The sequence below is a fragment of the Pyxicephalus adspersus genome, chromosome 3 (genome assembly GCF_032062135.1).
Source record: "Pyxicephalus adspersus chromosome 3, UCB_Pads_2.0, whole genome shotgun sequence".
In the NCBI taxonomy this organism is placed as follows: Eukaryota; Metazoa; Chordata; class Amphibia; order Anura; family Pyxicephalidae; genus Pyxicephalus; species Pyxicephalus adspersus.
In genome coordinates this window covers 53,723,881-53,737,795 of record NC_092860.1, presented here as the reverse complement: position 1 = coordinate 53,737,795, position 13,915 = coordinate 53,723,881, and the positions used below count along the sequence as shown (strand labels likewise).

Below are 13,915 nucleotides of genomic sequence, written 5' to 3'. Positions count from 1 at the left end.
AATACTAATTCCCCCAAGAATGGAAGCTCAGAAATGCAGAATACTTTCAGCCAGCTTCCAATCTAATAATGAGGTGGGAATTCCAGATCCTATAGGCCTTGCAAAAAACTCCCAACAATGTTTGCTTACAGCTGTTTTACCCTGCTTTTGGGGGACAAAAATATATCAAAGAACTAGCCCAGCCCGGTCTATTGAGTAGCAGTTGGACCCCTAAAATTATCTCACTTTTTCCTTTTAAGCTCAGTTATGTTTCTTGCAACTATGCAGATGTCTCATGTAAAATCATCATAAGACAGGCCAGCCCTTCTTATTCCAGCTCACTTTTTACCTTTATCTCCTAAGTGCGATTTTTGCACCTGATAGCAATACTATTACAGGACCTGAGTTTCAGAGAGCAGGGACTAAGCGATATTGGCTTTAGGAGCTATGCTGCTCTCACAGTATTTATTTTGTGGTCCTTTGAAAGTGAACTATGCCCAAAATGTGTTCAAAACAATACCTTACTGATGTCGGGCATGCGCAGAAAGAGCTTTTTTCTTCAAGGGGATTAAAAAATTGCTGATCTCACACCTGCGCGGGAAAATGGGCACGCTTTTTCTTCCACATCTACACATGATCCTGTGCAGTGTGATACTGGGTGACGTAGGAAGAAGGGCAAAGAACATTGCGGCGCCCAGCACTATCTGCGTTAGAAGGAAGGAGGATACCGGGATGACACAAGACCTGATCCAGGAAAGCCCTGGTCGGATCTGACTGATCCTAAAAGGTAAAGGTGTTTTTTTTTCCCTAGTTCATTTTCACTTAAGGCACTAAAAAGAAGTGCTTAATCTTGATTTAAAGAGAAGGCCAGGCCCTGTGTACAACTTTGGCCAAGCATCAAAGAGGCAAAGCTGGGATAGTTTTGAAGTCTATTAAAAAAAAAAAAACTTAGCTTCTGGCTCTATTGCTGGCATCACCAAACACAGACTTCAAGGCTAAAGGTACATGCAGCAGTTAGTGGTTGTCCAATGGCTGAAAAGGATTGTGGTGGACCTGGAAAAGCAGTGACTGGATACTGGATCTTTTATCACTGCAGGGCACTAAGAAAAAGGTTGCTATGCCTACTTGCCAATTGTGGCAAAAGCTCTCTCACTAACAAATTTATTCCAACACATATGGAGGTTGTCTATTTGCCATGATTTATATGTCTTATATATTTTAAGATGTCATATACTAAGATTTATATAGCCCAGCATTATGGCAGCATCTCTACGCTGCAGTTAAGAAACAGCTAGGTCACCCTGACTGTATTTGGTTACGGAGCAGCAATATACTAATTCAATAATTTTTCTGTTCTCTTTTCAGCACAGGTGCGGAATGTTCGCCCAAAGTACTAACTATTGTACTCTTTGGCACACCTTCTGTAACTCATCTCATCAAACCCTCTGATGCCTCTCTCCTTTATTACTGCACGCTACCATACCCTCTGCCCTCTCCCTTACATATTGCCTGCTGTCACGCCTTCTGAAACATATTTCCTTTACCAACTGCATGGTGTTATACCCTTTGGCACCCTCCTCCTGCAATAATGCATGCTGCCATACCCTCTGGAGCTCTTCTCCACCAAACATACTGCCCACTATAGTTTGTATTCTCTCTAACATTGCCCATTCTGAAATACGTAGACTTTTGTCAGTTATCAAAAGTTTTAAAAACCTGACCCATACAGCCATTTCCTTTCAGCTGCATTGTGATGCAAACTGAATGCCAAAGTATTTAGCTTATCCAATGAAACAAAAAAGTGGATTTTGCATTATGGCCATGCAGCTGATAACATACTTTTAGAGGGGTCTTGTTGCATACCAAGAACAACATATAAGGGGCTATCCAGGAAACCCTGTTAATTTGTATCTTTCTCTGGGCAGTTCCTGATTTTGCTGTATTTAAAGATTACATTTACAGCATGTTCTGCTGGAGAAATCTTTGGATTTGGACAGTCAGAAAATACAATATTTACATAGTGTTAATGTGCTATTCAGCAGTTTAAAAGGAGCATAGAATCCAAAAGAATCTTGCGGTTTGCTTTGTCCTTACTGTAAGCACACAAGTTAGGTGGAATCCTAGTAACCAGTAAGAACATATAAACTCGTATGAATATACACAGGATGTTTCCTGTGTTAGAATTTGGCACCCAGAGTTTCAAGAGATGAAGTCAACCCCTATGGGTTCACAGGTACACATAACAGTTCCATGGGGAATACAGTGCAATATAATAGCTGCATTGCCAGTAATATAGACAAAAGTAAAACTCATTTACAAGGGTGCTTTGGGAATTTCTCACTTTTACTGTACAGAGGGACTGCTGTTGGATATTACTTGAAAAAACACCTTAAAAAAAAAAGAATTAGTCATTACTAAAGGGTTTTGAATGGGCTGTTTTTGACAAGATGATCTACAAGGTCCATGTGTTTCAATGGCAGTAATTGATTCTTCACCAGGGAATGTTTGAGGGAATGTCAAAGTCATTGCTTTATAAATGGAGCCTGTGGAGTGCTATTACAACTAGGGACCAAATACAGAATGAATAGAATAAAAGCCAAGAATAATTTTGGTAAAGTAAACAGCAAACATTTATTTTGACTGAATGTCTATTTGTATGCATATTTCGGTGTATAAAGACAGAAGAAAACCACTCTGATATAAAACTTGGCATAATGGATACAAGTTGGTCAGTGATTCTTATTGTAGAAATCCAAAAACGAATTTAGAAAAATTATTTATAATTTATTTCACAGTTGTTTGCAGATGTTTGGCATTTTAAGAAGACCAAATTACTCTTTTACTGCTAATAATACAAATGGTATTGGTGTGTGTATACAATCATATACTAAAGGTTTAAAAATAGTCGTTGTTTTACACAGTAGAACAACTTGCAGATAAATATTTCATTCATAAACTTACAAATTCCCTGCAAACTTGAAATAGTTGGACAAAGCGGGCGTGCTGAATTGATAGATTCTTCAGATCATTGCTTGGAGTCTCTGGTTCTGTTCATTTCTTCTGGTCACGTCTCCATTTAAGAGACCTTTGCTGTTTAATGTACTATGAACAAGGACATATAATTACCAATAATCATGTTATATTATTTCCCTTCCATATTTATTGATTAAAAACAGATTAGCAGATTAGTTATTCGGAGAAGCAAACCCTCAATTTGAAACTTTGGTACTTGTTTTAGTAAATTTGGTACTTGTTTTAGTACTACCTGTCAGAGTTACTTTGGAAACAGTTTCTCCTGCTTACCATACCTGTGCCTCTAAAAAGTAATAGAACATCTCCCCATTAGCAGCAAAGGTTGCAATGAAAACCTGACAGCATTTTAACCAATTCCCACAATCTAAAACAAAGCTGGAATTATACCCTAGGCACACAGAAGTGAATAAAGACTGTTTAGGAAATAGCTCAAAATAGAAAGTTTTAGGAAGCCAGCAGGTAATAAAACCTGCTTCTTGATCTTGCATTTACCTCCTTTGTGTCCTCCAGCGTGGTATATTGATAAGGCTCACTCTCTAGACATTTCACTGTAGAGATGTACAGCTGTCGAGCCATATCCACAAATGTATGAGTGAGAAGCAGCTGTTGCTTGAGCATGTCATTCAGTGCTAAAGCCATTGGACTATATGTGGTCAGAGCTGGAAAACAGCAAACAAAGCAAATTAATATAACATGAACTTTTTTTTTAGCAAATACCAATTATGTAGTACATATGCGACAGACTATATACAAGCAAATAAAGTATAAAGAAAACCCAGGCATTTCTATTAATCTTATGCTCCACCTTTAGGGCCAACATAAAGAGGCATACCTTTACTTCAAAAAATGCTTCCTATACAGGTCTATAAGACTGCAAATGCATTTCAAAGCATTTGTGCACAAATAAGGCTATTTTGTTATGCCTAATAATTTAATGTGTTAAATGTTTGACCTGAACTTTCACAATGGACAAAATCTTACAAATTTTGGCAGGAGTATGTAAATACTATGTAAATAGTATATCAGATTTAGGCTCTACTGAAATTTAAGTTGCTAAACAAGTTTATTTGGTTTGTGAACAAGTAAAAGAAATTACCTTCAATGACCTCAGGGCCCACTACATGACTTACTATCGGGGCTGGTTCTACTGCAATGGACGGAGCAATAGGCCCAAGGCCGATGGATGCTAGGTGAAACAAAAAAGAAATATTTGTAATATATTGTAAAGTAAATGAGAATAAAGACAACAGGCTGTTAAACATTTTGCCTGATTTATTAAAACTCCCCAAGACTGGGGATGATAGACTGTCTACCAGACTTCAGTTCATTTACTATTAGCTGGCAAATGTTTTCAACCCTAGACCAGATTGATTCCAGATTTACCCATGATAGTTTATCTTCTCCTGAAGAGCTTTGATAAATCAGACCTATTGTGTGTGTAGACAAGATAAAGACTATTAATATTAAAATAAATCATTTGTTTTACTCATTTTACCTAGCTAAATATAAAAAATTGCAAATGCAAATATAAATTACGTTCCCATCTCTCGGCACATTGTCCAATATTTACCTCTCATTACTAGTTAAAAACAGCCTCTATAACCACTTCAAACACCTCTCAGTATTTTTGTTTTTTCATTTGAACAGGATAAAAAAAACACTCGTAGCCCTGCATCTTATATGTTTTCAATAAAAAAAATCATTGCACACAGGCACAGTATAATCCCTATTTTTTATAAAATATAAAGATTGTGCTTGATCAGCTTCTACCCCAGCTGTGATTTCAGACTTGCTTTTTGGTTTTTAAATCACAGAGAGATGAACAAATGTAGGTTCATGTTTTTTCCACCATGTTGGCCTCCGGCACCCGGGAACCTGAAATCACTTCTATTACAGCCCGTGAAGCTGGATTTTCACATGGTAAGCACTTTAGAAGCTACAAGTTACTTTCTGATACTGTTGATACTCTGCCCGATTTAAGATATGCCGTTTTAAAATAAAGATTTGGTGGAGAACTCCAACCAGAAGACTGTTTAAAAAGGCTGTAGTAAAGTGATTAAAACACTCAATGGTTTAAGGTGAAATCCACACACACATACCAGTAACTTTACAAAAATATACAACTGAACAACATCTGTTATTATATGATTATAAAATTGTACATAGTTATTAAAATAGAATTACCTTGTGGCCAGCTATAAATTAATTCAACATCATTCGTCTGTACAGACTTTTCTCGTAAAATAACTTGTTTTGTATTAGACTGTTTTATTTTATTAGATTGGCTAGGCTGGGAATAGGAATGGCTTGAGGAAAGGGTGGAATCATCTGAGGATATGGATTTAGAAGAGGAATATGAATAAGAATTTGAACTGTGTCCATTGTCCGAATGCACAGAATCCTCAAAATCCTCAGTGTAAGCAGAATGAACAATAACTTCATCAGGGTGCTTTTGCTCATAGTGTTCAGAAGAACTGGAATGGTCTTTGTGAAGATGCGTTGACATTTCTGACTTATTTGTTTCTGTATGTACTTCAAGAGCAGACTGTTCATCTGAGCTGGACTGCTGTCTCATGAATGTCTTTGCATCTTTCCCATGCAAGGGCTCTTCCACAGTAGGTGCTTGCTTGGTTTCCTTAAGTTTTTTATTTGCTGCCTTCATAGGTAAAGTGTGTATCTAAAACCAAGAAGAAAATTTAATACACTGATGTGGACCAGTTCTCTAAATGTGGCGTCTGCATTTTTTTCTTTTATTTCAATTTGATAATTATGCAGAAACACACATCCAGCCTTTGGTGACAACAGACACTCAAAGTGCTGAATCTATTTAGGAGCAGAGTTCTTACCCGAGGACAGGGTGACATCTCCATATCATAGGGTAGGACTATATATGTGAGCAATCAAATGCTTTTTTGCACTTATTGAACAGATATTATAAAATACCTTTAATGATATACAGTATTTAACAAATCATAGAAGAGCAAAAAGTGGGTTTACACACAAAGGCAATAATAACATAATAATTATTAATATTAATAATATATTAATAAATATTAACATAAATTCTACTAGGCTACAGGAAAAAAGGCAATCCAGATCAAGATAAAATGTTACAAATGAAAAAAAAAAAAAAAAAAAAAAAACTACAACTTTTACCTTTTCTTCAAGCTCATCTGTGCCTATAGCAGGCGCCAATTCATCCAAACTCATAATATTAAGTTTAAAATCTAAAAGGAAGACCAACATATCATGAGTTATTGTATAATTAACTGTAAAAAAAAATCTGCCCTTTCATGTCAATAGAAAGATCTCTCTTGTAGCCCTGTACCAAATATATAATCACACATGATTGGTGGAAACCAAGATATTTACAAATGATTGTGTACATAATTGTAAAAATATCAGCCATAACAATTACAGCCTCAAGATTTGGACACCATGGGTTGAATTTTTTGTGCTCTACTAGCTTAAACTAGAATCTAGAAAGCATATTTAACTTGTTACCTTTAACTTTAACATTTCATTTTTATTTATTATTTAATACTTAACTTAATATTTAATATTTAACTTGTTACTTGTCCCAAATGAAAATCACCCACTTATTTACACCCTCTCTTCACCCTCTCCCTTTTACTTTACCTTTCCATTCTTTCTTCACAATCTTCTCTTCTCCTTAACTTTTCTACTAAGCACAACCAGCCTGTCCTGATTACCTTCACATCTGTATAACAGGACTATAACTTTGGTGTGTGCGGTTGCAGTGAATGCACTCCCTCACACTTATGCTATGACACATCATGGCACATTGTGCAACACCAGCAAATCCAAACAAAATATTATCCAATTATCTGAAGAAATAAAACAATGACGGATAAAGTGTAATATTACCATTGGAACTTGCACTGCTCACATCATCTGCTCTTGAAAACAGCTCATCAAGAGATTTAAAGTCACTTCTGTTGGAGAGAGGAGTTTTACTACGTCTCCCTAGTCGTGCTCTTGGAGAGTTGCTAGTCAAGGAGCTTCTTACAGATGGTGAAGGAGACCGAGATCCAAAACGAGTCAAAGAGTGTGTTCTCCTTGGGTATCTTGGCGTCCCATGACTAGGAGGGGAAGGAGATCTGGAAGAAAAGCGGGAAGGAGCCCGGCGTGGAGAGTAGAAGCCAAGAGCCGAAGGACTACGGTGCAGGTTTCTGCGTGGTGTTAATCTGCTGGGTGGTGAGGGAGTTCTAAGTGGTTTCTAAAAATTAAAAAAAAAAAATATTTAATACATATCACCTAATTATTTTTGTTGAAGTGTAAAATGGGTGAAATTATGTTGTGTTGTCAGTGTCATAGATTCACCTCTCCTTTAAGTGAACATTTCCAAAGAAAAACATAGGTCAGCCACTAGTTCAGGGTGGATTGGGGATAGTTGGGGGGAGGGTTAAGGATAATTGTAGGGAGCTACCCATGTTACAAACAAACATTGGATTGTGCAGTACTATTTGTACTGAAAAACAAAAGGATTTGGCAAACAATGCTGGTAAATGCAGCAATGGTTTAAAGAGCCTGTTCACCAATGCTAGAAGTCTAGCAAACAAAATAGGGGAGTTGGAAGCCTTAATGAGTGAGGAGACTTATGACTTAGTTGGTATTGCTGAATCCTGGCTTTGTTCTTCACATGACTTGGCTGTCAATATTCCTGGGTATACTCTCTTTAGTAAAGACAGAGTCAAACAAAAGGGTGGTGGTGTCTGTATGTGAGAAGTAATGTGAAAGAAGAAATTGCGGATGGAACAAGCGATGAGGTTAAGGCATTATGGGTGGAGTTGAATGTGGGGATGCACAATACACAAATATTTATTGGAGTCTGCTATAGGCCCCCCAGTGCTAAGGAAGAAATAGAGAATCAACTACTAGCACAGATAGAAAAAGCAGCAAAACTGGAAACGTTTTATTCATGGGAGAGTTTAACTACCCTGACATTGACTGGAGTAATGGCACTACAGGAACAGCAAAAGGGAGGAAATTTATGAATTTAATACAAGATAGTTATATGGTAAAGTTTATAGAAGCCCCAACTTGAAATGATACTCTGCTGGACCTAGTTCTTTCTAACAATGCAGAACGTATAACAATTGTGCATATAAAAGGGAATGGCATGGTACCAATGGATTGGCATAAGGCCAATGTGGTTCCTATCTTCAAAAAGGGAGCAAAGGCTTAACGTCCATAGTTGGAAAGGTCCTCGAGAGTTTTATAAAAAAACACATAGAGGAGTTTCTGCTAGGAAATAACATTATAAGTGATAGTCAGCATGGCTTCAAGAAAGACTGAAGTTGTCAAACAAATTTACTCCCTCTTTATGAGGAAGTAAGTAAACAGGTAGACAGTGGAATAGCAGTTGATAAAGTATACTTGGACTTTGCTAAACCATTTGACACTGTACCCCACATACGGTTAGTGAGAGTGAGTAGTGATTAATGATTCATACTCTGAATGGTCTAAGGTTATTAGTGGTGTACCCAGGGGGTTCAGTGTTGGGACTTTTACTGTTTAACATCTTTATAAATGATATAGAGTTTGGGATTAAAAGTACCATTTCTGTGTTTGCAGATGACACCAAACTATGTAATGGAATTAAGTCCATACAGGATGTCTATATTCTACAAGCAGACCTTGATGTACTGTTTGATTGGGCAACCAAGTGGCAAATGACATTTAATATAGATAAATGTAAAGCTATGCACTTGGGAGCTAACAACATGAATGCGTCATACTGTCCAGGGGGAATACATTTGGGGGGTCAGAAATGGAAAAAGGATCTGGGGGCTCTGGTGGATCATAGACTTAACAGCATGTAATGCCAAGCTGCAATCAACGCAATAGCCAGGGAATGATAGCTGCATAATAAGTCAGCAGTAACAGCTTCATTGTTTCTCTCAGAAAAGGTTTCCTTTGAGCAAATAAAATTACCACTAAATACATTATACCGACTCCACAGGAAGCGCTGAGAAATTTTGTATCAATTAGAACAATTAAAATGTTGACAAGCAACTAAGAATGACAAAGACGTTTAAGAAATACTTTCAGCTAAAATTACATGCTGATTAAAATCTATGCAAGGGCATTTTTTTTTTGTTTTGAACATAGTTGTACATGGTTAGACCAGGCATGGACAAACTACGCCTGCAGGCCATATATGGGCTGTTGGCCTTTTGAATCCGACCGTCCACTGGCAAAAAAGGGTGACCAACAACACTGTTCTTACTGAAATTGAATGTATTGTTGAACGTTTCTTTATCATGTAATTTATATCAGTTCATACAAACGCTCTCCAACCATCCGATACTGGCCCGGCCTGTCTATCAAATTTTAAAACTCATTGTGGCCCCTGAGCCAAGAAGTTTGCCCCCCGCCCCCAGGTTAGACCCTCTGTCAGGTTTCTTAAAGTTGCCCCACCACTCTATTTGTCCTAGTGATAAATGGGTTCGATTTATCAAAGCTCTCAAAGGCTAGAGAAGATACGCTTTCATCAGTGAAGCTGGCCGATTCAGCAAAGGTTCTAGCAAATGTTTTGAATCCTGGACCAGATCCATTTCAGGTTTGCTGGATCACCCAGCTTCACTGATGAAAGCGTATTTTCTCCAGCCTTGAAGAGCTTTGATAAATCAGGCCCATTGTCTATGGTGCAGAGAGCAAAGGGAAATCAAAACCTATAGGGTTGCCACCAGAACAAGGGAAAATACTCCTATAAAGACACACATTCCTTACATTCTTTGTTTTGGACATTTTTTACTCAACTGTACAACTAACCTCATTGTAAATAACTGGAATTCATAAATGACCTTGTGAACTAGTGAATGATTATTTACTATTAAATACCTAAGTAAAGTCTTTACTGACTTGCAAAGAATCAAAGGTTAGGGGAAATAACCCCTGAAAGAAAACAAAGCTGGGTGGGACCTTCTGAATAATTTCAATGTATGCTTGTCTAGGGGCTTGAGCTACATATTTAAAAAACGTATCCTTCCTGTTTGGGATTGCATATGCCAGAAAGAGAACATAGTAAAAAGCTGAACAAAACTTGCCCAGTCGTGCTGTGTGGCTCAGAACAAAGGGTCTCATTACTTAAAGACTGGGAAACACAAATAAGAAAAAATGATCAGGAGATGTAAGATGGGCAACTGAGCTCCACGTGGAGATTAGTCAAAAAAGGAATAGTTCTTTAAGGAGAATGCTGGGGAAAGAATATATAAATGTGGAAGAGGAAATAAAACAAATCATATAAAATCAAGAGATTGAGCCAGCATGGTTCACTGCCAGCACTGAACTACTCTTAGTGATTGCAAGTTTTAAAACAAGTCAACCCTGAAGGCTGCTACATTGCTATTTGGGTTTGCTTGAAATATAGGACACCCTAGACTAAGGAATGTAAGCAAGTCAGTTATGTTATTCAGCATACCTTGCTAATTATATTTCATATCATGCCTTAATACAGTCATCTTACATGCCACATTAAAATTCTTACGTTTTGTGAGATTTGTGCTCATTTTACCAACTCAACAAATAAGGAGACATTTTATTACACAAACGGGTCTATTTTTTAAAGCAGTGAATCTGACATTTAAGGAAATGTTCACTGGTGGAGAATCTTCCAAGACCATGTGTTTCAATGGCTTAAATTGATTTTCCACCAGGGAATGTTTCAGTAATGGTCAGCTTCCCTGTTTTATAAACAGATAAACTTATTCTTTTTACAATAAATCCAAAAACAGACACTGATGAAACATTCTGTTATCATACAGAGACTTCACAATTTAGGCTCACCGGCTTGTTCCACCACCTATCATTTTCTGAAAACTCCACTGAACTGCCAGCTAGGTGGAGCATTTCTTCCTCTTCACTATCAGCGACTCTTCTCCTATTTTCTGCTGAACTGCCCCTGATGGAAGGTCCGCTGATCTGTTCCACAGGCTCTGGTTCTTGTATATTAACTTTTTTTTTCAAGAACCTATTCCCACGGGAGCTGAAGTCACTACTTGACCTATTAGAGAATGGCCTTTCCTCCGAAGTCCTCAAATCAGAGTCATTCTCAGAGATGTCTTGTTCTAATTTTCTGTGCAAATAAAAAATGCAGAAGGTAAACTGAGTTATAAATACTTAAGTATTTAATACATAGTATTTTAATACTCGTAGTGTAGATTGTTCCTAAGCATACCTCATTCGGTGTCTGTTCTCAAATTCTGCCAGTCTCTTCAATGCTGCACTGGTTGGCATCTTTGACTGCACAGGTTGAGGCTTTGCCGCTGCACTTGCTGCTCTGGCATTGCTCTGTGTATGCTGACTAGCTGGACTTTTCTTCTTTAAAAACCTGCTTTGGGTTCCTGTTGATTGCTGTGGGCTAACAGTACCCTTAATCTTTTCACTCTCTGGTTCTGAAGTTGACAAATCACTTAGGTTAGCAAATGATGGTTGTGATCTTTTTAATGCACTTGATTTGTTGCTGAGTGCACGCATGTATTCCTAAAAAAAAAATATTGTATGTTACATGACATTGATCTTTTCACTGTATCTTTTTTCCAATAAACCCAGTTTCTAGCTTCCTAGAGACTCGTCATGCAGCTTACTCCATGCCCACCTAGTAGACACCATTCACTGATCCCAGACACACATCTGCCTGTCTTCTGCTTCCTCTGCAGAAAGAAAGATTTGCTTGCTGTACATAACTGTGTATGTGTGGATCTGGACATGTCCACCACAAAAGTAAAAGAGGAAGGAACTGCGATATAATCAGATGACTTTTTTACACATAGAAATTAGCTTTAGAGGAAGTTTAGAGCTGATGTAAAACAAAATATGGATGATATAGGAGGAGGGGGGCTAAGTGAGGAGAACAACAACATTTTAGTGTTCCAGTGTTCCCCTGGTGTTTAGTGATAACACCAGGGGAATGACAACCTTTGTATCCATGATTAAACAAATGCAAAGAAATCCATTCATTTGTCTTTATAAAGGTAGTCAGGTTACAAACACTGTTGAATAAAATGTATTTAGAGGTAATCCCCGCGTTAAGGACATCCAACATATGGACAACTCCTAGATACGAATGGGGCTTCCCTGCTCACTCCTGTGCAGGACGGAAGCTTGATAGGAGGGAAGGGGGCAGTTTGCATGACTTGCAGAAGAAATCTTTTGCTAAAAACAGCTGAGGTTGTGGGTGATCTTAAGAGCTGAGCTGAGCTGATCTGTAACATCTTGTAACTCTTTATGATCAAGAAACACCTCTGCTGTTGTTTCATTTTTGCATATCAAAGCACAGCTTGCTCCAGAAGTTATTGAATGCCTGTTTTTTTTTTCTTTGTTTGCGATTAGCTCACAATTAGGATTTTATACAGTAACTGTTGAGACAAACATCTGTCCTAATTGCATTTATTAATATAATGTACCTGTTCAGACTTACATACAAATTCAACTTAAGAACAAACCTACAGTCCCTATCTCGTGTGTAACCTGGGGACTGGTGAATGGTGTCCCCGGTGAATACCAACCTGCAGTTCATCTGAGGAATCTTTAGGTTTCACAGGGACTCTCCGACCAGCAAGCTGGGCTTCTGCCCTGGCTAGAGCCGAACTTCTCATTCCACTTCTAGCCAACATGTCTCTCCTGTTGAAGGAAAAAATGATTACCTCTTCAGATTAAAAAATAAATAAATTATTAATGTGATAGATTATTACTTTTATGTCCACCCAGTCTAAGTGTTATATATGTAGTATAACAAAAATATATAGAAAATCAGTTATAGCATGGTTAAAGGATGCTGTACACAGATATCTGCTTCAATTAATTACTTGTAATAGAACAGATCATAGCAGCTGTGGGCACTACATGAATGGCTGGGATATAAAAATACATTTTCATCACTGGACTGAGCTCTGATCACCCCAGCCCCTTTTACACCTACCTGGCACTTTTTAGTTACCACCCGGCTGTTTTTGAGTGGTTACTGATGAGTTGGATCACAATACAGGGGCTGCCACCCTACCTAAGGGGTACTACTAAATCTTAAACACTATACTTATATAGTCATAATGGTGTGTATATATATATATATATAAAATAGAGACACACACACTGTCATTATACAAAACAACATAAACACAAAACACATAAGGAGGTTAACAAAGTTCCAGCCTAAGGCACATTTTGTTCAATCACATGACTGTAATTATAAAGTCTCATTGGTTAAAAATAATATTTTAAATAAATTATGCATAAAATATTAGCCTGATGTGGTAGCTTTGTAAATGTTGGTGGTGTACACTTCCAGGATAGTATCTTCCTGTTTCTAAACAATCTATTGTATAAACCGCAATACTAGCTAACAGTTGTTTTCCCTGCTCTGTCCTCACCATAACATGGAATGTGATGTCCCTGGTTATCACATACTAAAGCTCTTTCATTTCTACCTGCATTTGAATATCTCGTAATAATAACCGATTTCTATGGCTGGAAAGCATGCTTACTTACTGGAAATCCTCGACTGTTACAATCTGACTCCAGGTCCCTCAATACATATCTGTTCTTCACGTCAGACTCCGCGACTCCATTTTTATCAATGCCATAGTAACAGACGGAGCTGTGGGCGGGCCGCCTCCTGGCTGTAGCCCAGCTTGCCATCCAAGCCTCATTTTCAGCCCTCATCCTATACTCTGCGCATGCTCAAACATTGTCCTACACTGCGCATGCGCCTTCTTATGTGAGGGGAGCTACTTGTGTAGCTAACACCATTTGTTGGAGGCGATTAATATTCTGTATCTAGACGCTTCTACCACCAGTTGTGTGCTGTGGTACGGAGAAAATTCATAAAGTCATTTTTATCACTCCAAATACTGTTCCTGTGTAAAAGTGAAGATTGTCA

General features: G+C 37.8%; 1 protein-coding gene across 3 annotated transcripts; it reads right to left on the bottom strand.

Moving 5' to 3' along the window:
- Positions 1-2,585: 2,585 nt before the first annotated feature.
- On the bottom strand, positions 2,586-13,643 carry C3H19orf44 (chromosome 3 C19orf44 homolog). 3 transcript variants are annotated; one of them, XM_072404646.1, is made up of 10 exons: positions 13,525-13,643; positions 12,546-12,660; positions 11,216-11,520; positions 10,825-11,113; positions 6,901-7,252; positions 6,169-6,239; positions 5,197-5,689; positions 4,109-4,198; positions 3,505-3,671; positions 2,586-3,081 (listed from the first exon to the last, which is right to left on the bottom strand). In XM_072404646.1, exons 2-10 carry the CDS (start codon positions 12,651-12,653, stop codon positions 3,031-3,033), a joined length of 1,926 nt encoding a protein of 641 aa, XP_072260747.1. In that variant the 5' UTR covers positions 12,654-12,660; positions 13,525-13,643; the 3' UTR covers positions 2,586-3,030. The 3 variants fall into 3 exon arrangements, with proteins under 3 accessions (XP_072260747.1, XP_072260748.1, XP_072260750.1); XM_072404647.1 differs by having other exon boundaries at positions 13,521-13,544; XM_072404649.1 differs by lacking the exons at positions 12,546-12,660; positions 13,525-13,643 and adding an exon at positions 11,636-11,757.
- Between the last annotated feature and the right edge of the window lie 272 nt (positions 13,644-13,915).